This window comes from Mustelus asterias, chromosome 7 (assembly GCF_964213995.1).
Source record: "Mustelus asterias chromosome 7, sMusAst1.hap1.1, whole genome shotgun sequence".
NCBI lineage: Eukaryota > Metazoa > Chordata > Chondrichthyes > Carcharhiniformes > Triakidae > Mustelus > Mustelus asterias.
In genome coordinates this window covers 5,021,576-5,041,658 of record NC_135807.1, presented here as the reverse complement: position 1 = coordinate 5,041,658, position 20,083 = coordinate 5,021,576, and the positions used below count along the sequence as shown (strand labels likewise).

Genomic DNA, 20,083 nt, shown 5'->3' with positions numbered 1-20,083 from the left:
CCTCTTTGTTGCCTGGTTACCAATTTGCAAATAAGGGATTGAATAAGCTGGCCGCAGCGTTTAAAATGGAAGCGCTTTTGACGAAAATGTAGTCCTGTAAGGAACAGAAGCTGAAAGGGAGCAAATAGATTGCAAGTAGATGTCCAGACAGAAAGCAAATACATCATAGAATTATAGAATCCTTACAGTGCAGAAGAAGGCCATTCGGCCCATCGAGTCTCCACCCAGGCCCTATCCCTGTAACCCCATGTATTTACCCTACTATCCCCCTGACACTAAGGAGCAATTTAGCACCTGGAGGAAACCCACAAAGATACGGGGAGAATGTGCAAACTCCACACAGACAATTTAAAGTTTATTTATTAGTGTCATAAGTGGGCTTATATTAATGCTGCAATGAAGTTACTGTGAAAATCCCCTAGTCGCCACACTCCAGCACCTGTTCGGGTACACTGAGGGAGAATTTAGCACGGCCAATCCACCCTAACCAGCATGTCCTTCGGACTGTGGGAGGAAACCGGAGCACCCAGAGGAAACCCACGCAGACACGGGGAGAACGTGCAAACTCCGCACAGACAGTGACCCAAGCCGGAATCGAACCCAGGTCCCAGGTGTTGTAAGGCAGCAGTGCTAACCACTGTGCCAACAATGACTCATCCAGTCCCCTGCTCTTTCCCTATAGCCCTGAATATCTTTTCCTCTTAAGTCGCTTATCCAGTTCCCTTTCTGAAGCCACGACGTTGCAGGCAGTGCATTGCAGATAGTCACCTGAGGCCAGAATTGAACCCGGGTCCCTGGGGCTGAGAGACAGCAATGCTAACCACCGTACTGCCCCAACTGTTGTTTTGGTCAGTTTCAGTTCCCACAAACTATGTCTTCACTCTCCAGTAACCCTGCCTGTTTTGCCATTTGGTGACGGATGTTGTGCAGGTGGAGAAAGAGAGGAACATGGAAAATAGGAGAAGGCCATTCGGCCCCTTGAGCTTGCTCTACTATTCATTATGATCATGGCTGATCATCCAACTAATCCCGCCTTCCCTCGTATCCTCTGATCCCCTTCGCCCCAAGTGCTATATCTAACTGCTTCTTGAAAACATTCAATGTTTTGGCCACAACTACTTCCTGTGGTGGTGAATTCCACAGGCTCACCACTCTCTGGGTGAAGACATTTCTCCTCATCTCTCCCTAAACAGTCTGCCCTGAATCCTCAGTCTGTGACCCCTGGTTCTGGACACCCCCATCATCAGGAACATCCTCCCTGCATCTACCCTGGATGAGACGATGCTTAATTTCTCTCCCGTAGGTCAGTTTATTTACTCTCTGGACTGAGGTGTCTTGCATTAGAAGTAGGTTCGGCATCTCCTCACTGAGGCTACTCACTCTGAGAAAGTTTTTCAAAAAAATCTTTATTTGAATCCAGGACTTTTTGTCCTGTTTTTGAATAATTTTGCACGTGCTCCACTTGGGGGCAGTTTATTCCACAACCGAACACGTCTCCACTCGAGTAATTTGCATCTGAAATGCTGCAGGCAGGATCCTATTCAGCCCCAGATTTGTAGAATGGAATCATCAAATTACAGCAGAGGGTGATCGTTCTGCCCATCATGTCTATCCCAGCCCGCTGCAAGAGTGATTCTGTTAATCCTACTCCCACACCTATTCCCTCCGGCCCTCTGCATTTTTTTCTCTCTCTGTTGGGGTACTGAGCCAATTCCCCTTTTTCGAAAGCCTCGATTGAACCTGCCTCCACCGCGCTGTCGGACAGCACATTCCAGAACCCAACCACTCGCTGCTGTTTTTCACTGAGTAGTTAATACTCTGCAATTTTCACCATTCTCCGCACACCTCCCCACCCCCCTCCGCCCACCCCGCCCCCCGCTTCCTTTTATGGAATAAACAATAAAGGAAGGCTTGCATTTATATAGCACCTTTTGCAACCTGCAGACGCCTCAAAAGTGCATCACAGCTGATGAAATACTTTGTGAAGTGTGTCATCACTGTTGTGTTGTAGGAAACATGGCAGTCAGTTTACGCACAGCAAGATCCCACACACCAATGGGATAACCACCCAATAATCTGGGCGATGTTGAGCAAGGGATAATTATTGATTAAAAGCAAATTATTTTATAATTATTATAATTAAATTATTATAATTATTGATTTGATTTATTGTCACATGCATTGGGATACAATGAAAAGTATTGTTTCTTGCGCGCTATACAGCCAAAACCTACCGTTCATGTAGTACTGGGTGGGCGATGGCCCAGTGGTATTATCGCTAGATTATTAATCCAGAAACTCAGCTAATGTTCTGGGGACCCGGGTTCAAATCCCGCCACCGCAGCTGGGGACCCGGGTTCAAATCCCGCCACCGCAGATGGTGGAATTTGAATTCAATAAAAATATCTGGAATTAAGAATCTGCAGACTGTGGGAGGAAACCGGAGCACCCGGAGGAAACCCACACAGACACGGGGAGAACGTGCAGACTCCACACAGACAGTGACCCAAGCCGGGAATCGAACCCAGGTCCCTGGTGCTGTGAGGCAGCAGTGTATCCCCATTTGGGGATACTTTATGATATTAAAGGCTCTACATGGATACAAGTTGTTAGATTTAACTGCGATGCTGGAATCTGAAACACAAACAGAAAATGCTGGAAAATCTCAGCAGGTTTGACAGCACCTGTGGAGAGAGAATAGAGCCAACGTTTCGAGTCAGTGCGACTCTTCAAATCTCTCTGAAAAGGGGTCCTTTGGACACAAAACGGTAACTCTATATTCTCTCTCCACAGATGCTGCCAGACCTGCTGGGTTTTTCCAGCATTTTCTGTTATTAGTCACGTGCATTCTTTCTTGAAGTGTCACGCCGTGGTGTGGCTGGATACTATTTTTCACAGCCTCCATTTGACCTCCTGGTGTCTCCCAGTTTGTGGATTTTAAGTTTGTGTGACTTAAAGAGCCTCAAATCCCGTTTCCATAACCCTGCCCTCGCGCACCGTCCGTATCTATCCCACTTTCAACCTGAAATTCATTTAGACAGTCATTTCTCCAGCCTCGCTTCCATCCCCCTGCACCCCTCCCCACCCACATTACTTACTTGTGGCCAAGATCACTCTGTGATCCTGGCACCCCAGCTCCTGTTGTCCCCACACATCTTGAGACAGCAAGGGGCAATTTAGCATGGCCCAATCCACCTAACTTGCACAGGTGGCACAGTGGTCAGCACTGCTGCCTCTCAGAGTCAAGGACACGGGTTCGATTCCCAGCTTGGGTCACTGTCTGTGTGGAGTCTGTACGTTCTCCCCGTGTCTGCGTGGGTTTCCTCCGGGTGCTCCGGTTTCTTCCCACAGTCGGAAAGACGTGCTGGTTAAGTCCATTGGCCGTGCTAAATTCTCCCTCAGTGTACCCGAACAGGCGCCGGAGAGTGGCGATTCGGGGATTTTCACAGTAACTTCATTGCAGTGTTAATATCAGCCTACTTGTGACACTAATAAATAAACTTTAGATTCTGCCCAGTGTCTGTCCTCAAATGTTTTGTGTACTTCAAAATTCAATAAGCCTTGGCCTCTCCCAACTTTAGGAGCAACGTTTCAAAGTTCTCGTTTAGTCATAGCATCCCTACAGTGCAGAAGGAGGCCATTCAGCCCACCGAGTCTGTACTAACCGCAATCCCACAGGCCCTATTTCTGCGGGTTTTTTTTTTAGAGATATCATGTCATGAAGGCAGACTTTCAGTTTAGAGTGTAGAACTTTATCGGAGTGTGTTCCTGTGAACTGATTAGTTTGGAGGTGTGGAGGTATTTTGCTAAATCTAGTTGTTGTAACTCATGTTAGTTTCCAAGGTGATGATATGATCCGTGTAACAAACTTTCCACACAACCCGCATGACATCTTCTGCCTAAAATAACCGTCCTGGGCAGCTGTTCCGATTGTTGCTGCAAAATGTCAAAGCCACTCCCAGCCATACGAATCACACAGGATGACATTATCTCAGTACATTTCAACAGTCTTCACACTGCTCTGGGCTAAATGGAAGGCCGAGGGATCCATGAAGCCTTCAAATACAAACGCAGCATTAGCTATGAGGAGAGGTTGGAGAAACCTGGTTTGTTCTCACTGGAACGACGGAGGTTGAGGGGCGACCTGATAGAAGTCTACAACATTATGAGAGGCATGGACAGAGTGGATAGTCAGAAGCTTTTTCCCAGGGTGGAAGAGTCAATTACTAGGGGGCACAGGTTTAAGGTGCGAGGGGCAAGGTTTAAAGGAGATGTACGAGGCAAGTTTTTTTTACACAGAGTGTGGTGGGTGCCTGGAACTCGCTGCCGGGGGAGGTAGTGGAAGCAGATAGTGCCTTTTAAGGGACGTATTGACAAGTACAGGAATAGGATGGGAACAGAGGGATACGGTCCCCGGAAGGGTAGGGGGTTTTAGTTCAGTCGGGCAGCATGGTCGGTGCAGGCTTGGAGGGCCTGTTCCTGTGCTGTAATTTTCTTTGCTCTCTATATTCTGTCCTGCATCCAGCAAGTATTGGCATCATATTTCCATTGTGTGATTTTGTGAAATTTCCCCCCCATCCCCACTTACTGTGTGCACACTTACCCATGTTGATCCAGTAGAAGGAATAATTCAGTTGCAAACAATAAAAGGAGCTTACTTCAGAAAGTAAATCAAGGAAAAAGGTTTAATAAAGAAACTTCATTACTCCAACACTTGAGGCCATACCCTGGGCCATAAAAGCTTTTGCCAATTCCCATTTGCTTCCTATGCATACTGGGTCAGCTGACCACCACATCATTTATCATTGGTTACATTCTAACAACCCACACTGCTGGGCTGGCTGGCCTGAAGTGGCTCAGAGTTGGGCAATACTTCCGTTTGATGTAAAAATGTCCATTGTTCAGGTATCAAATCCCTCCATGGCCTCTTGGGTCATTTGTTCACAGAATCAGAATCACAGGACACTACAGTGCAGAAGAGGTCCATCGAGTCTGTGCCGACGCATGAAAGTTCCTGACCTGCCCACCTAATCCCACTTGGCCCATAGCCTTGCATGTTAGGGCATGCCAACTACTCATCCAGGTGCTCTTTAAAGGATGTGAGGCAACCCACCTCCGCCACTCTTCCAGGCATTCCAGACCATCACCACCCTCTGGGGGGAAAAAGGATTTTCCTCAAATCCCCCCTAAACCTCCCACCCCTCAGTTTTAACTTGTGTCCCCTCATAACTGACTCTTCAACTAAGGGGAACAGCTGCTCCCTATCCACTCTGTCCATGCCCCTCATAATCTTGAACACCTCAATCAGGTCGCCCCTTAGTCTTCTCTTCATAACTTAAACGCTCCATCCCAGGCAGCGTCCTGGTGAATCTCCTCTGCACCCCCTCCAGTGTGTCCACATCCTTCTAATAATGTGGCGACCAGAACTGCACACAGTACTCCAGCTGTGGCCTCACCAAAGTTGTATAGAACTCCATCATGACCTCTCTGCTTTTGTAATCTATACCCCGATTGAGAAAGGCAAGTGTGCTTGTTGTCCAATTTTGTTTTATGACGTTTTTGTGGCGCACTTTTAAAGGTGCTTTATGAATACAAGTTGTTGTTGGCATTAGAACATTTTCCCTAATGTGAATATGTAATGGATCAGAGTCTTACAGCATCGAAGGAAGGCCATTTGGCCCATCACACCTGTGCTGGCTTTGGAAATAGCTGTTCTATCTCGTAGGTGGTGAATAGAAAAGTCATAAGCAGTTCAGAGATTGTTTACCAGATTGATGCCTGGTTTGGACAGGGTGTCTTGTGAGGTTAGGTTCGTGTCCACTGGAGTTTAGAAGAGTAAGAGGCAACTCGTTCGAAACATATAAGCTCCCGAGGGGGTATTGAAAGGGTGGATGTGGAGAGGATGTTTCCTTGTGTGGGAGAATCTAGAACGAGGGGTCACTGTTTAAAAATAAGGGGGTGACTATTTTCAAGAGAGGTGAGGAGAATGTTTCTGAGGGTGGCGAGACTCTGGAACTCTCTTCCTCGAAAGGCAGTGGAAACAGAGTCTTTGTTAAATAAGGCAGAGCTAGATAGATTCTTGATTAACAAAGTGGGTGAAAGGTTATTGGGGGTCGGGCGGGAGTGTGGGGTTGGAGTTCCAATCAGATCAGCCATGATCTTATTGACAGGCAGAGCAGGCTCGAGGGGCCGAATGGCCTCTTCCTGCTCCTGAGTTGTGTGTTCATTGTTCTTGAGATTTTAGCTTTCTGTGCGATATCAAAGTTCATTTACTGACAATAAACCTCAAATAACTTTGATTTGTTATTTAGCCCCCTGTTGACTTTTGTTACAACAGGTGGCCACCGGGGTTGGGGGGGGTGGGGTGGGTGGCGGGGGAAGGGGAGGTGGGGAGGAATGCATCTTTAGTCAGTAAAACGTAATTGGACCTAATGGTGGTGGGAGCGTAATATCTTTTCTCTCTCTTGTTTTCCTGCCCTATTGTCTGTTTAGTTTTCCTGTAGCTGGTATTTGATTTTAAAAAACCCCAAGAGTTTCTTTTTGTTTTTTGAGCTGAAAATAAGAGTCTTGCAGGAGTGTAGACACGGTGGCACAGTGGTTAGCACCGCTGCCTCACAACGCCAGGGACCCGGGTTCGATTCCAGCCTCGGGTCACTGTCTGTATGGAGTTTGCACATTCTCCCCGTGTCTGCGTGGGTTTCCTCCGGGTGCTCCGGTTTCCTCCCACAGTCTGAAAGATGATTTTAAAATTGATTTATTAGTCACAAGTAGGCTTACATTAACACTGCAATGAAGTTATTGTGAAAATCCCCCAGTTGCAACACTCCAGCGCCTGTTCGGTACACTGAGGGAGAATGTAGCACGGCCAATGCACCCTAACCAGCACGTCTTTCAGACTGTGGGAGGAAACCGGAGCAATCAGAGGAAACCCACGCAGACACGGGGAGAACGTGCAGACTCCGCACAGACAGTGACCCAAGCCGGGAATCGAACCTGGGTCCCTGGCGCTGTGAGGTAGCAGTTGCTAACCACTGTGCCACCTGTGCAAATTAGGTGGATTGGCCATGCTAAATTGCCCCTTGCTGTCTCAAGATGTGTGGGTTAGGGGGATTAGCGGCGTAAATATGTGGGGTTATGGGAATCGGGCTGGGTGAGATGTTCTCTCAGAATCCAATGGGCCACATGGCCACCTCCTGCACGAGTAGGGATTCTATAATTTGAGCAGCTATGCAAAGAATCTACAATACAGAAATAGGCCATTCGGCCCATCTGAACTATGCTTCGCTAACAGAAACATGTCCTGTGTATTAGGAGCAGACAGTTGTGGTTTGGTGCCCTGATCTGCTGGGAGATTAGGTACGTAGTCACAAGTTCCTTACAACCTGAGGAATTTTCTTAATCTTGAAAAGAAAAATGCTGAAGTTTTGCGTTTGCAGGATTTTTCACGTAACGTTTGAACTATTGTAGCTAAAAGGCCATTAATCTCTTTCCTGTTTGACGTAGGGCCTAATGACTACAGTTATCAGCAGCCATCGTACACTGACCAAGGCTTTGATAGGCCTTACGAGGAATCCACACACCATTACTTCGAAGGAGGTATATACATATATACCTTCACCACAGCATACACACACCTCATTCCCCCATCACCCCCCCCCCCCCCCCAATAAAAACTCGGGGTGGGGGGAGAGTCAAGCTCCATCTTTCCCCCCCCCCCCCCCCCTCACTGCACAGCTCCTGTAGAACAGTAGTTGCTGGCTGTCCCACGGTCAAAGTAGCTACAAAATTAATAATTACCCTGCCAATGCTTGCAAAATAGCTTTAACATTTCTAACTTTAAAGAAGAAAAATTGCTTTGGAAACCTAAATACATCCATATCGCTCATAATAGAAAAGATTAACACGCACACACCCCTTGGGTCCAGGTTTTGGTATGCACAGCTTGTGTATCAGCTGCTTCCTGATGGGTTTTTTTATATGTGTAGATGTCTTTTTTATTTCATCTAGCCTAGCTACCTTCCAGTTTGTGTTGTAACAGTGAGTGTGTGTTTAGTTTTCTTTTGCAGGGTTGCTGTAAATCTACAATTTTAAATATTGTTTGACGCAGGACTTGTCTGGGCAAATCCTTTGTTTTAATGTTCGGCTTTTTAGTGTCTCTCTGTCTCTCTCTCCCTCCCTTTATGTCTCTCTCTCACTCCCCCTCTCTCTTTGTCTGGCTCTCTCTCTCTCGCTCCCCCTCTCTTTGTCTAGCTCTCTCGCTCCCCCTCTCCCTTTGTCTGTCTCTCTCTCGCTCCCCCTCTCTCTTTGTCTGGCTCTCTCTTTCGCTCCCCCTCTCTCTCTTTGTCTGGCTCTCTCTCTCGCTCCCCCTCTCCCTTTGTCTGTCTCTCTCTCGCTCTCCCTCTCTCTTTGTCTGGCTCTCTCTCTCGCTCTCCCTCTCTCTTTGTCTGCCTCTCTCTCTCGCTCCCCCTCTCTCTTTGTCTGGCTCTCTCTCTCGCTCCCCCTCTCTCTCTTTCTCTGGCTCTCTCTCTCGCTCCCCCTCTCCCTTTGTCTGTCTCTCTCTCGCTCTCCCTCTCTCTTTGTCTGCCTCTCTCTCTCGCTCCCCCTCTCTCTTTGTCTGCCTCTCTCTCTCTCTCTCGCTCCCCCTCTCTCTCTTTCTCTGGCTCTCTCGCTCCCCCTCTCCCTTTGTCTGCCTCTCTCTCTCTCTCGCTCCCCCTCTCCCTTTGTCTGTCTCTCTCTCACTCTCCCTCTCCCTTTGTCTGCCTCTCTCTCTCTCTCTCTTGCTCCCCCTCTCTCTTTGTCTGGCTCTCTCTTTCGCTCCCCCTCTCTCTCTTTGTCTGGCTCTCTCTCTCGCTCCCCCTCTCCCTTTGTCTGTCTCTCTCTCGCTCTCCCTCTCTCTTTGTCTGTCTCTCTCTCGCTCCCCCTCTCTCTTTGTCTGGCTCTCTCTCTCGCTCCCCCTCTCTCTTTGTCTGGCTCTCTCTCTCGCTCCCCCTCTCTCTTTGTCTGGCTCTCTCTCTCGCTCCCCCTCTCTCTCTTTCTCTGGCTCTCTCGCTCCCCCTCTCCCTTTGTCTGCCTCTCTCTCTCTCTCGCTCCCCCTCTCCCTTTGTCTGTCTCTCTCTCGCTCTCCCTTTGTCTGCCTCTCTCTCTCTCTCTCTCGCTCCTCCTCTCTCTTTGTCTGGCTCTCTCTTGCTCCCCCTCTCTCTCTCTTTGTCTGTCTCTCGTGCTCCCCCTCTCTCTCTCTCCCTGTGCCCTGATTTATCTCTCTCTCTCTCTCTCTCTCCCCCTGTGTCCTGATTTATCTTTCTCTCTCTCTCTCTCTCTCTCCCTGTGCCCTGATTTATCTCTCTCTCTCTCTCTCTCTCTCTCTCCCCCTGTGTCCTGATTTCTTTTTCTCTCTCTCTCTCCCTGTGCCCTGATTTCTCTCTCTCTCTCTCTCTCTCTCCCTGTGCCCTGATTTCTCTCTCTCTCTCTCTCTCCCTGTGCCCTGGTTTCTCTCTCTCTCTCTCTCTCTCTCTGTCTCTCCCTGTGCCCTGATCTCTCTCTATCAGTTGTCTTGTGCTTTGCAATGGGGATGTTGAGATTGGTGCTGTGCTTCCTTTGCAGGTAACTCACAATATAACCAGCAGCAAGACACCTACCAGCAAGGACCCCCGCAGCAACAGGGCTACCCACAGCAGCAATACACAACTCCACAGGGCTATCCCACACAGCAGCAGGGTTATGGTAAGCAAGTAATCATTAGGCCCAGAGGAAGCTGACAAGGATTCACCCTGGTTTGTAAATTGCTGCCGTACTTTTAAGTGAATAAAATGTTGATCCTGGTGTCCAATGGTGAGTAGGGTCAAAGAAAGTGGCCATTCAGCCCGCTGGACCTCTGCTAGCCCTTTTACATAGGGTATAAGACACAGAAACAGACCATTCGGCCCAATCAGTCCATGTTGGTGTTTTGTGCTTCACTCGAGCCTCCTCACACCTTTCCTCATCTCACCCTGACCCTCTATCCCCCTCTCCCTCACGTACTTAGCTGGCTTTCCCTCAAATGCAGCTATACTATTCACCTGGACCTCTCCCTGTGGTGGTGAATTCCAGATACTCACCACTCTCTGGGTGAAGATTTCTCAGTGATTATCTGAATTAATGGCCTCCAGTTTTGCTTTTCGCCACCAGTGGGAATACTCTTGTCTGTGCGAACTGTTATCAAAAGCTTTCATAATTATAACAACCTCTTTCAGATCATCCCCTCAGCCTTTCCTTTTCCAAAGGAAAGAGACAGTAAGAAGTCTCACAACACCAGGTTAAAGTCCAACAGGTTTATTTGGAATCACGAGCTTACGGAGCGCTGCTCCTTCATCAGGGAGTGGAGAGGTGGGTTTCACAAACACGGCATATATAGACAGAGACAGAATTGCAAGATAATGGTTGGGATGCGAGTCTTTACAGGTAATCAAGTCTTTACAGGTACAGACAATGCAAGTGGAGAGAGGGAAAATCACAAGTTAAACCTGTGCTTATCCGTCTCTCCACTCGCATTGTCTGTACCTGTAAAGTCTTGATTACCTGTAAAGACTCGCATCCCAACCATTATCTTCCAATTCTGTCTCTGTCTATATATGCCCTGTTTGTGAACCTATCTCTCCACTCACCTGATGAAGGGGCAGCGCTCCGAAAGCTCGTGCTACCAAATAACTCTGTTGGACTTTAACCTGGTGTTGTGAGACTTCTTACTGTGCCCACCCCAGTCCAAAGTCGGCATCTCCACATCAATCGGAAAGAGACACAGCCTTTCCAATTTATCCCCCCCTGTAAATCTCTTTGTGCCCCCTCTCCAGTGTCTCCATTATCCGTTTCGATATTGTAGCGATAGTAGCAATAATGTAACAATATAAATAAAATTACAAAAGGGTTGCATTTGTTATATGGCACAGAAACAGGCCATTCGGCCCAGCCAATCTATGCTGGTGTTTCTGCTGTACTCGAACTGCCTCCCATCTGGCTTTGTGCAAATATATCATCCTAACCTTCTATTCCCTAATCCCTCGGGTAGAATCATAGAATCCCGACTATGCAGAGAGGCCATTTGGCCCATCAAGTCTGCACTGACTGACAATAATCCCACCCAAGCCCTAACCCCGTAACCCCATGTATTTACCCTGCTAGTGATAGAATCCCACAGTGCAGAACGAGGCCACTTGGCCCATCTAACCAGCACCAGCAACAATCCCACCCAGACCCTCTCCCTGTAACCCCAAATATTTACCCTAGCTAATCCCCGACACTAAGGGAGCACGGCCAATCCCTTTAACCTGCACATCTTTGGACTGTGGGGGGAAACCGGAGCATCCGGAGGAAACCCACGCAGACACGGGGAGAATGTGCAAACTCCACACAGTGACCCAAGGCCGGAATGAACCTGGCCTTGGCACTGTGAGGCAGCAGTGCTAGCCACTATGCCACCGTGCCGCTTCCAATCCAATATTTGGATTATTAACTGAAAAGGAAGTGTGTTTTTTTATGGGGAGAAGACGGGAGAGGGGCACTAGTTGAATTGTTCCTTAGGGAAATAGCGTAGGCACAAGGGGCCAAATGGGGAGGCGATGTCCTGGTGGTATTATCACTGGACTATTAATCCAGAAACTCAACTAATGTTCTGGGGACCCGGGTTTGAATCCCGCCACGGCAGGTGGTGGAATTTGAATTCAATAAAAATGACCTGGAAATAAGAATCTACCGATGGCCATGAAACCATTGTCGATTGTTGGAAAAACCCATCTGGTTCACTAATGTCCCTTTAGGGAAGGAAATCTGCCGTCCTTACCCGGTCTGGCCTACATGTGACTCCAGAGCCACAGCAATGTGGTTGACTCTCAACTGCCCTCCAAGGGCAACTAGGGATGGGTAATAAATGCTGGCCCAGCCAGCGACGCCCATGTCCCATGAATGAATTTTTTTTTAAATGGCCACATCCTGTGCGGTGACCATTCTATGTGAGGTGGTTCTACTGGATTTCACCTCTTGAACAGAAAAGTGGGAAGTACGGTATGGTCTTGGGGTTTTGAATGATTGAAATATGATTCTGTTTGCAGGTTCATCACAACCCCCTCCGAACCAGTACGCAAACTACCCGCAAGGTCAAGGACAGCAGTACGGAGGTTACAGACCACCCCAACCTGGACCCCCACAACAGCAACAGAGGCCTTATGGGTATGACCAGGTATGGGATGCGTGCTGTCTCTAATCAGTTTTATTTCACGAACAGGATTGTAGAGCATGGGAGTGAAACACAATGCTGTGCTTAGTAACACACAGGAGGAAGACTCAAAAAATCCAAAGAGAGTTGAGGGTCCCAGGTACACACGCTCACATGAGTAAAATGTCAAGAATGCTTACAGGAAATGATCATAAAAGCGAATGGAATGCTGGGACAATGCAAAGGACAGCCGAGGCGGGAAATCTGAAATAAAAACAGAAAATGCCGGAATACTTAGCAGGTCTGGCAGTATCTGTGGAGCGAGAAGTAGAGTTAACATTTCAGGTCGATGACCATTCATCAGAACTGGGAAAAGTCAGGAGGGTTGGCTTATGAGGGGAGACTGAGTAGACTGGGGCTATACTCATTGGAATTCGGAAGAATGAGGGGTGATCTTATAGAAACGTATAAGATTATGAAGGAAATAGATAAGATAGAAGTCGGCAGGTTGTTTCCACTGGCGGGTGAAACCAGAACTAGGGGGCATAGCCTCAAAATAAGGGGAAGCAGGTTTAGGACTGAGTTGAGGAGGAACTTCTTCACACAAAGGGTTGTGAATCTGTGGAATTCCCTGCCCAATGAAGCAGTTGAGGCTACCTCATTGAATGTTTTTAAGGCAAGGATAGATAGATTTTTAAACAGTAAATGAATTGAGGGTTATGGTGAGTGGGCGGGTGAGTGGAGCTGAGTCCATGAAAAGATCAGCCATGATCTTATTGAATGGCGGAGCAGGCTCGAGGGGCCAGATGGCCTACTCCTGCTCCTAGGTCTTATGTTTCCGTGATACAAAGCCCTGGTGGTGGCACAACTGGGGTTACAGTCAGCCGATCTGGACACCACACCTTGAGGAAATGTCTGTTCACCTTGGGCTGAGTGCAATGTAGATTTACTAGAACGATACCTGCATCTGGCGGTGAAATTACAAGGTGCGATTTCACAAACGAGCATTGTGTTCACTGCAATTTAGAAAGTTGAGGGGCAACTTGACAGAAACCTTTGAGATATTGAAGGGAGCAAATAAGGTCGATGGATCCAATTTTTGTCAGGTTTTTTTTAAGGTTTTCTTCTTTAGGTGGATGAGATAGCACACATACCACAATTGGTCTCTATAAATAAGACGTTTTTGCTGCTTTATTAGAAATAAATCTCCCATACTTCGATTTCAAAATGAATATTTTGCCCATAAATATATGGGTATAGAGGGATATGGGCCAAATGTGGGCAATTGGGATTGGCTTCGGGGTTTAAAAAAAGGGTGGCATTGACAAGTTGGGCTGAAGGGCCTGTTTCCATGCTGTAAACCTCTGACTCTATTTGTATTTGAACAAACTTGTCTAATCATAAAAAGAAATATAAAATTTGAGGATATGGGACAAGTGCTGGAAAATGGGATGAGCGCGTTTTTTCGGTGAAGTTATTGTCAGTGACTCGATGGGCCGAAGGGCCTTTTATGTGCTGTACAACTCCAAGACAGAGCCAGGTTTTGTCTCAGTTTTTGATATTGGCCTGAAGGGGATGAACCCGCAGTTGTTAGACTTCACAGCGACACCAGGGAGAGGCATATAGCGAGGCATCAAAAGAAGCTCAACTTACTCGCGTGCCAGTCCCACTCCCACCGAGAAACTCTCCAGTTTGATTGCAGATTTCCATTTTGGGGAACAGAAACTCTGTTGTGGAACCTCAAATGATGGCGTGAAGGACTGAGACGCTTTCTTTGCTCTGCCGTGTGTCTCCTATAATAAAGTTTAACACTGCCAAAAGTACCCAGTCCACCACATTGGATTCAATTAACTCTCCGAGTAACATTTCAGATTCCGCTCTTTCGATTGTTCTGGATTTGAACCTTTCCCAAGGTGAGCAAAGTTGCCTTTGCTGACAAAAAAAAAATTAGGCTTTAAAGGTGAGTCCCGTGTTAAGTATTTGCAGACCCCCTGTGCTACATCCTAAAGTGATTGCCAACACCACCAAGCACCCCCCCCGACTCCATCTCCCCAACATTGATGCTCACTCCAAAACATTCCAACAAATTAGCATTTGCTGCACTTTGGAGAAAGAGTGGCGGAAATGGGGCCATTTGGATAAGACTTTCAAAGATGAGCTGAATGGCGCCCCCTGCTGCACTGGATGATTCCAAATAGCTTTTCACTGCGTTATTCCAAGTGGACACTGTAGAAAAGACACTCCCATGATTCTGGGGAATAAAGCCAGAATTTGTATGGATATGGACTGGGAACCCAAGACCCCCCTACAGTGGAATGGATAAAGTTTCAACCTGTGAATAGTGGGAAATTGCCGATAATTGACATTTTCTACTTACCTTGACTTCATGAGATTTTAGCTTGCGATTGGTATATGTATTTTACTCTTATCCACAAGTGACAGGATAAGTTTTAAAGTTTGTGACTGTAAGTAGGCTTGCATTAACGCTGCAATGAAGCTACTGTGAAAATCCCTTGGTCGCCACACTCCAGCGCCTGTTCGGGTACACTGAGGGGGAATTTAGCATGGCCAATGCACCCTAACCAGCACATCTTTCAGACAGTGGGAGAAAACCGGAGCACCCGGAGGAAACCCACGCAGACACGGGGAGAACGTGCAGACTCCACACAGACAGTGACCCAAGCCGGGAATTGAACCCGGGTCCCTGGCGCTGTGAGGCAGCACAGCGGCACCGTGGTTAGCACCGCTGCCCCACATGTGGGAATCACTGCTGATTTCCTCTGTTAAATAAAAGTTGCGTATTCTTGGATAAAGAATGCTCCCAGCACCAAACTCGGGATTTGCTCCATTTTTGGTCTGGAGCTCTCCTTTTGGAGTGGGGAATGGAAATCCGGAGAAGTCAAGTAATCCAGGAGTGCGGGAAGGGGAAATGAGAAGAACTGCGCTTGTAGGTCCAGACGCCCTCCTCGAGTACTCGGGGATGACCAAGAGTGCAGAATGCTGAGTCTTTGTGGGCTCCAGGACTCAGAGGATGAAAGAGAGAGAGCCACAGGAGCTGTTAAGGAGTGAAAAAGTAAGCAAGTGAGACAGGGCTCCAATCTGTAAGTGCTGGAGAGTTGGCATGAAGAGGACAAAATAGGCACTGACCAACAGAAGAGGTGAAAAGAAACCATGTAGTCAAAGATCCACTTAAGATATCGCAGGTAAGTGTTGATCATTCTATTCTTTCCGTACGTGTGAACGAGAGTGTTTACACTCGGCACATTGCTTTAGCGAGTAACATTTTAATAAGGTGTATCTTTGAAGAGAAGCAGTGCCCTGCTCCACGCGCTTGTTTAATGAGAAATCTGATCAAAGTTTGATCTGCTCTAAAGCTTTATCGGTATTTTGTCTCCACAGAACATGCAATGAATTGTCCGCAGAGCTCAGGATGCACCTGGTCACTCACTGGATCACCCAGAAAGTTTTTACATTTCTAGATTCCCCCTCCCCACCCCCACCCGCCCACCGTCAGAGGGACGCAATGAGAACCAAGCCGTCTACGGGAGCTGCAACAGAGAAGCACTGCTAGTTTCTGACCAGCGTGGTGACCAGATTAGCCAGACCGCTGCCCCCCCCCCCCCCCCCCCCCCCCCAAATCATGTCCGGCATATTTCCAACAATTACCCGACCCTGTCACTGGGCAGTGCATCTTGAGTCACTGTGCAGCATCAAGGATGTCATGGCTTGACCCAAGAGTTGACAAAATGCCCTCTTGCATTTTTGGGATGTGTGTGTGGGGCGGGGGTGTTGGAAGACCCACACTGTGGCCTGACCACTCCGGGGTTGACTCTCTGCTCTGCACTGCGCTCTCTCGTATAACCTCCCGGAGGATTCTGTCATTGTGGTGGAACCCTCTCTCTAGTGCCCTGCCAGTTCTGGTATCTGAAACTTGGATCCCTTGAGCTCAAGACAGTTTGCTGTTCCCTCAAGATCGCACTGAAGCTAACCGAGGGAGCAGGGTGTTGAAGGATCATCTGTTACTGATAAGAACACTTTTGCTTCAAGAGTTCATGGACACTGGACATTGTACTTACAAGACTTTATTGAACATTATTGGCCAAACTCATTTCCAGAATTGAATCAAATGGCTCGGGAATGTTGTGACTCTCGTGCCTGAAGATTAATGTCTTTAGTTGTTTTGTTTTAAAATTTCCACCCAATGTGCCTATCCTGCACGTTGGTCAACTTGATTGACACTTTGTTTTTTTGGACAACAATTGTTTCCATCTTTTATGGTAGCCAGTCCCTCCCATGGTGAAACTGCTGTTTAGGGAGCTGAGGGTACAGAGAGAGGCAGAGTGGGGAATGTGACTTTGAACACGTTTAATGTCCTCAAACATCCGCCGTCTCACTCATTCCCCTCTCTGGCCTCTACAACTGTGGGTCAAATATCTCCTTTCCATTCCAGTTAACCTCACAATGGACCCCTGACCAGTCGAATTTCTGCACCACCCCAGTGAGGTGGGATGGTGCAGAACGTTATCCAACTTTATCCCTGTAGGTTTTCATCTCTATCCATACAAAATTTGGCTTTGTTCCCCAGAATCACGGGAGTGTTTTTTCTATAGTGTCCATTTGGAATGACACAGTGAAATACTATTTGGAATCATCCAGTGCAGCAGGGGGCGCCATTCAGCCCATCTTTGCAAGTCTTATCCAAATGGCCCCATTTCCGCCACTCTTCCTCCAAAGTGCAGCAAATCACTCGGTGACCTGCTTTGCCGTATCAGAGAGTGGGACAGAAAACACCACCACCATGTCCCTCTACACGGAAGATATATTTTCCTGAGATTACAAGGATCCAACATGCTCAAGTTGAATAACACTGTGTGGAAGCGTAATTTTTTAAAATGCTTGTTGACTCGAGCAAAAGAACACTTCAACAAAGGGACGTTGTTCAGGGGTTGTTTTCTTCCCTCTTCGGGGGCTGGTGGGGGGGAGGTTAGCAGAGTTATTGGACCAGTAATCCAAAGGCCTGGACAAATGAGGCAGCACAGTGGTTAGCACTGCTGCCTCACAGCGCTAGGGACCCGGGTTCGATTCCCGGCTTGGGTCACCGTCTGTGCGGAATCTGCACGTTCTACCCGTGTCTGCGTGGGTTTCCTCCGGGTGCTCTGGTTTCCTCCCACAGTCCGAAAGACGTGCTGGTTAGGTGCACTGACCATGCTAAATTCTCCCTCAGTGTACCCGAACAGGCGCCAGTGTGGCGACTAGGGGAGTTTCACAGTTACTTAATTGCAGTGTTAATGTAAGCCTACTTGTGACACCTAATAAATAAACTTTAAATGATCCAGGGACTGAGTTCAAATCCCACCATGGGCAGCTTGGGGGAAATTTAAATTCAATGAATTAAACAGGTAAGGGATTGGACAGGCTAGTCTGGATGCTGGTGACCATGTAAGTCCCTCGGTTACCATGTGGTTCACTCATGTCCTTTAGGGAAGGAAAGCTGCCCTCCTTACCCAGTCTGTGACTCCAGACCCACTAATTGCCCTCTGAAATAGCCTCGAAGCCAGCTCATCACCCCCTTCTCGAGGGTAATTAGGAATGGGTAATAAACACCCGCATCCTGTGAAAGTCGAGTAGCCGCCATCAGTCTATCCTTGGCACCAGGCTGCAATTGGAATGTACAAGTGCATGTTGCCACAGCAACTCTCACTCCCTGCTCAACTGTAACACATCACCAGCCATAGCGAGCACTTTTTTTTTTCAAGTTGTCCTTGGTTGATGTTGGCAATATCACATTGTTTTGCTAATCCCTAGTCACCCAATCAGACTTGGGCCTTGTTTCTGGAGCTGAACCACTCGCTGAGTTGTTTTCAGGAAACATTGAGTTAACTGTACAGTTTTGTATTGTGTGCACGACAGGGTCCAAGAGAATTGTTTTCAGCTGGTAGCTGATCCTCCCCCTCTCGCTCGCAGTCTCTCTAAGCTTTCCTCTATTGTCAATACAAGGTGAACTACTGCCTGCTTCCACTGCATGCATCCTCCTCCCTCACTGGTTTCGATCAGAACTCTTTGTAGTTTCCTGCTGTCTAGCCCTCCTTTCCCAGGATCCTCTTGCCTCTTTCTCTTACAGCCTACAGGATTTTGAAACCAAGCTTGACATTCCCGCTCTCGCTAACCTCGATGACTCAGCTGTTCGGGGCAAAGCTCTTTGATTTGATTGCTCAACTTAAAAAAGATGTACAGAGACGCACAGCCAGACACAGTCACAGAGGCGCACAGACACGGTCGCAGAGACACACACATGGTGGCGCAGTGGTTAGCACTGCTGCCTCACAGCGCCTGGGACCCGGGTTCAATTCCTGGCTTGGGTCACTGTCTGTGCGGAGTCTGCACGTTCTCCCCGTGTCTGCGTGGGTTTCCTCCAGATGCTCCGGTTTCCTCCCACAGTTTGAAAGACGTGCTGGTTAGGTGCATTGGCCATGCTAAATTCTCCCTCAGTGTACCCGAACAGGCGCCGGAGTGTGGCGACTAGTAACTTCATTGCGGTGTTAATATAAGCCTACTTGTGACCCTATTAAATAAACTTTAAAACTTTAAAAACAGCCACAGAGACACACACAGAAATAGTCACCAATAATGTCCTGTATTTTTCCAAAAGCAATTAATATTAATCATTAGTCAGCCAGGTGAAATGTGTAAATTGCGTGAGTTCACATGGCTGATCTTTCTCCCGGCCTGACCAGAATCTGGAAACTCGTGCAGTAATTATTTTTCTTGTTTTGCTGTCTCTGAAGGAGATAGCTGGAGATCTATTGAATAATAGATGCTTGTGCGACCAGCCACTGCTTTTTTTAACCTTGCTATTCTTCCCCTGCTCCCCACGCGGCACCCAAACAGCAATGTCACCATCGGGAGGGAAGCGAACATTGAACTTGGCGTAGCGGCATTCGTGCTCTTCCCCAATGCCTCCCTGGGAGCGTGACCCGAGCCGGCCTCTCTTCCGGAGTTGGTCATCCTAAGCACGTTTTGTACTGGGCAGTGAAGTCCACGGGACAGCACACGGTGCTCCTGTCCTCTGATTTGGCTCCAGTTTTTTTCGCAGTGTTACCCCTACGCAATGGTCATTATTCTGCAACTCTTGAGTCTCTGCACTTGACATTGTATTCAAAAAAAACAAAAGATGCAAAATTCCAAGTGTTGCACGGTGTCTGTGGAATGCCAACTGATGGAGGGATTGGTTAAGGAAAATGTGTAGCCCTCGTTCCCAGAGGAACACTGCTATGAGTGTGTTGGCCAGTTAGCTCATTTGTTACATAATTAGTATTGAGAGCCACTCTGCCACATCTCTTCATTCTGAATAATGTGCGTTAGACATTGAATTGTGTATGGCAAATGTGTGTTCAATTATTATTCTGTGTTTTCCATTTGGGACAGTATTTACGTGTAATGTATTGGATTTTTATAAACTTGTGTTGAATATTCATCGTCTCTGTCTTGCAGTGGGGGTCAGTAGAGACATTCTCTCAGCATGTTACTGAAGCAGGGCACGCACCCCGCTGCACCTCGGTCCCCTTTACCTCCTTGTCTTAGAACGGGGTAAGGGTCCCGTAGTAGAGTGTCTTAATGTCTTAGAATCCCTACCGTGCAGAAGGGAAGCCATTCGGCCCAGCGAATCTGCACCGACCCTGTGGCAAAGCATCTTATCCAGGCCCCGTCCCGGTAACCCCACATATTTACCCTGGTAATTCCTCTAACCTACACATCTTGGGACACTAAGGGGAAATTTAGCCTGGCCAATCCACCTATCCTGCATGGCTATGAACTGTGGGAGGAAACCAGAGCACCCGGAGGAAACTCCACGGAGAACATATCTCCACACAGAAAGTCACCCGAGGCCAGGATCGAACC

At 47.8% G+C, this 20,083-nt stretch overlaps 1 protein-coding gene across 2 annotated transcripts in view; it reads left to right on the top strand.

The window, feature by feature from the left end:
- The window catches only part of ss18 (SS18 subunit of BAF chromatin remodeling complex), a 90,558-nt gene extending 70,908 nt beyond the window's left edge, over positions 1–19,650 (top strand). For both annotated transcript variants that reach the window (XM_078215622.1, XM_078215621.1), the window contains 3 exons: positions 9,601–9,720; positions 12,081–12,208; positions 15,584–19,650. In XM_078215622.1, coding sequence (XP_078071748.1) covers positions 9,601–9,720; positions 12,081–12,208; positions 15,584–15,595 — 260 coding nt within the window. In that variant the 3' untranslated portion in view covers positions 15,596–19,650. The remainder of the gene's footprint in view (positions 1–9,600; positions 9,721–12,080; positions 12,209–15,583) is intronic.
- The last annotated feature ends 433 nt before the right edge of the window (positions 19,651–20,083 follow it).